This window comes from Hevea brasiliensis, chromosome 8, assembly GCF_030052815.1.
Source record: "Hevea brasiliensis isolate MT/VB/25A 57/8 chromosome 8, ASM3005281v1, whole genome shotgun sequence".
NCBI classification, from domain to species: domain Eukaryota; kingdom Viridiplantae; phylum Streptophyta; class Magnoliopsida; order Malpighiales; family Euphorbiaceae; genus Hevea; species Hevea brasiliensis.
Genome location: NC_079500.1, coordinates 24,399,567 through 24,402,553, shown reverse-complemented (window position 1 = coordinate 24,402,553; position 2,987 = coordinate 24,399,567). Strand labels below are relative to the sequence as shown.

At 34.8% G+C, this 2,987-nt stretch overlaps 1 protein-coding gene across 1 annotated transcript; it reads right to left on the bottom strand.

Annotated features, from left to right (window-relative positions):
* Window positions 1-237: 237 nt before the first annotated feature.
* LOC110645073 (protein SRC2) lies at window positions 238-2,593 on the bottom strand. Its single transcript, XM_058151498.1, is given in 7 exon segments — window positions 238-1,209; window positions 1,320-1,365; window positions 1,523-1,594; window positions 1,699-1,825; window positions 1,953-2,057; window positions 2,202-2,259; window positions 2,261-2,593. Coding segments are annotated over 7 exon segments (924 nt in total). The 5' UTR covers window positions 2,345-2,593; the 3' UTR covers window positions 238-777.
* Between the last annotated feature and the right edge of the window lie 394 nt (window positions 2,594-2,987).

The window sequence follows — 2,987 nt, the reverse complement described above, 5'->3', positions numbered from 1 at the left end:
CCCAATGAAAACAGAAAGCTAACATAATCGAATCGACACAATAATTTCAAGCAAGAATATTGCAAGAGAAAAGACCTAAATGGGTCTCTGAGGCCAGCGAAACAACAATTTTAAGCAAGAATACTGGCAAGAGAAAAGACCTAAATGGGTCTGTGAGGCCAGCACTAAAACATACTGAACTCTCCACATGAGGTGATTAACATAAGATAATTAGGAAAATGAAACCAATAATCAACATGATTCAATTATCATCTGATTCCCAAATGTGGTTAGTTAAACAATATTCATTACCTTTACAATTCTCTTTCCGGACAAATCAAACGGTAATATTAGCTTTAAACATAACCATGTCTACTTTCAATCAATCAACAAAAATAAAAGATCATATTCACTAGTAAATACAAAAAGCATGCAAAAAACAAAAAAAAATCCTAGTAACCTTGAAAGAATGCATGAACTTACATTATCATTTTGTGACAATTGTCACAAAAAAAAAAAAAAAAAAAAAAAAACTCAGAGTTTGGAAGGTATAACATAAAGGGCATCCCAATAAAGAAGTCTACCACATTGCAGGTTGCATAAATGTTCAAATGCATAAGCCTTTCCTTTGCATTGCAAAGAAGCTGTTTTCATGGCTTGAATCCATGACCTCCAAATCGCAGTAGAGCATCCTCACTGTTGCACACCCAATTCTAATGCTTTATAAAAGGCAGTAGATTCCAAACGTTGCTTCCTCATTTGGATCTGTTGGGGATTTGGACCTGTTGGGGCTGCTTCTTAGTATTGTGGTGGAGAATGGAGCCCAGGAAAAGCACCTAAATAGAGATCATTTTTAAGATTAATGCTAAGCTGACTCTTAGCATCAACATTTTTAAAAAATAAAACAAAACAAAATAAAAAAATGTACGCACTGTAGTATGAAGCAACTGGAGGATAATAGGGTGAAGCATGTGGAGGTGGTGGATATGGTGGAGGATAAGGTGAAGGTGATCTGTATTGTGAAGGGGGATAGGCAGTTGGTGGAGAAGGGTATGCAGATGGTGGATAAGCTGAATTAGATGGGTATGAGAGATAAGGAGATGGAGTTGTGTTAGTTGCAGCTGGTGCCGCGTAAGCAGCCACGGATGCTGGAGGTGGTGCTGAGTACAGTGAGGCATAGGGAACAGGTGCTGCATATTGTGGAGCAGGAGTAAAGCATGTTTCTGGTTTCTGCAATAAGCAAACATCATGATTCAGCTTCCAGGAATGAAAATTTCTTCATGGATAAATGCATGACACTGAAATTATACAGTTTCAATATCACCAGAAAGATAGCTTACCTTAGCATTTGTATGATGCAATATGAGCCTTACTTCTCCAGCACATCTGCAGTAGATAGAAACAAATTTTGAAAGACATACGTCATAAGATTATTTGCCACAAACAGTCAAGTAAACAATCATGTAAAACAAGAACTTGCTAACAATTCGCATTCAAATTAGACATTTACAATGTAAAGGGGGCAAGTTGTGATTGCTCGTACGTGCCAGTTTTAGCCTCAAGTGGCCATGTGCTATCATCATAGCCCTCTGATAGAACCTTTTGCAAACAGAATAGAAAAAAATAAGCTTAACTAAAACAAGGAGGCAAATAGGCATCCAAATAAACAGTGATAAAAGATACAATCACACAAAAAGGAAGCAGAGATTAATTAATTACTTTCCACTGCCAATGAAATAATAACATGTTAAGGTATGTCTGTTCCAAACCCTAAGGCTTAGCTCACTTAGCCCTTCAATTAGAGTAAATACAAACTTCTGTTGGAATGTTGGATTTTTGCCACCATCTAAAAATTAAAAAAAAAGGGTTCTGTCTGTATCAACTTTCATGCCACCAAAACTTGAAAACAAACTTTCAGAAAAGAAAATAAGAGGGGCTTCATGCAGACCTAAAAGCTAAAGCTTTTAACATACCTGTGCAGGTTCTAGTGCGGGACTTACTGCTACCATATTCAACAATAACAAAAGGATCTTGCCAAGAAATCCATTCTGTATTTTTCAATTTACTACACCCAATAACTGCATCCAAAAACAAAATCAGAAAAACATCATTTAACCTAAAAACAATAAACAATAATAAAAACAGTTAAAGGGGTTCGTTTAATCTCATCAAGAAATCACAAATTTGAAAAAAAAAAAAAAAAAAGAAACACATGTATATACCGGTAACTTCAAGGTGGCCTTGAATACCAGAAACGAACATGGTAGAAGATTGGTAAGGACCAAGGAGAAGATGAAGATTGCTGGTTAGAAAAGGAATTATAGACTCTATAATCTAAGTATACACAACACAGAAGGGCTACCATTTTTATACGATTTTTTCTTGAAAGGAAAAAAAAAATCCAACACTGATAATTGAATTACGCGCTTGTTGACTAGCTTTTGAGGTCCGAGACACTGATACCTGTTGGATTTCTGGGTTTGTTCCTTAGTGAGGGAATCTCTTTTATTTAATTTCTTTTTTTTCTCTTGTGAAAATTTGGGATAAGGTGGAAGGTGATGGTGAGGCCTGGAGGCTGATAGTTCTCAAGTCTTTGACGTCCATTAGGGGGGAAAATTATTGAGCGGACCAATTCTTTGATGGTCCATGGGGGAAAATTAGTGAGACTGCAAGGGAGTCCTACACTTTATAATTTAACAAGAAATTATTTTTTTTTCTTTTTAAATGTATAACAGAAATAGTTATTAGCTCAAGTTGATCACATTACAGGTGGATCAATAGATTTTCAGTAACATGGAAAGTATTTAATACCTTTGTTATTTTTGAAGCAACAAATCAAAAATTTTCCCTCTAATTCACTTTTATTACTTTTTGATTTATGAGAAAAAAATGATAAATTTATTCTCATTTCCAATAAGTCTCGTCGATGAGTTGTTTTAAATATAAAAAAATATTATTTATATTATTTTTATATAACTATATATTAGATACACAAATGAGATATTAAC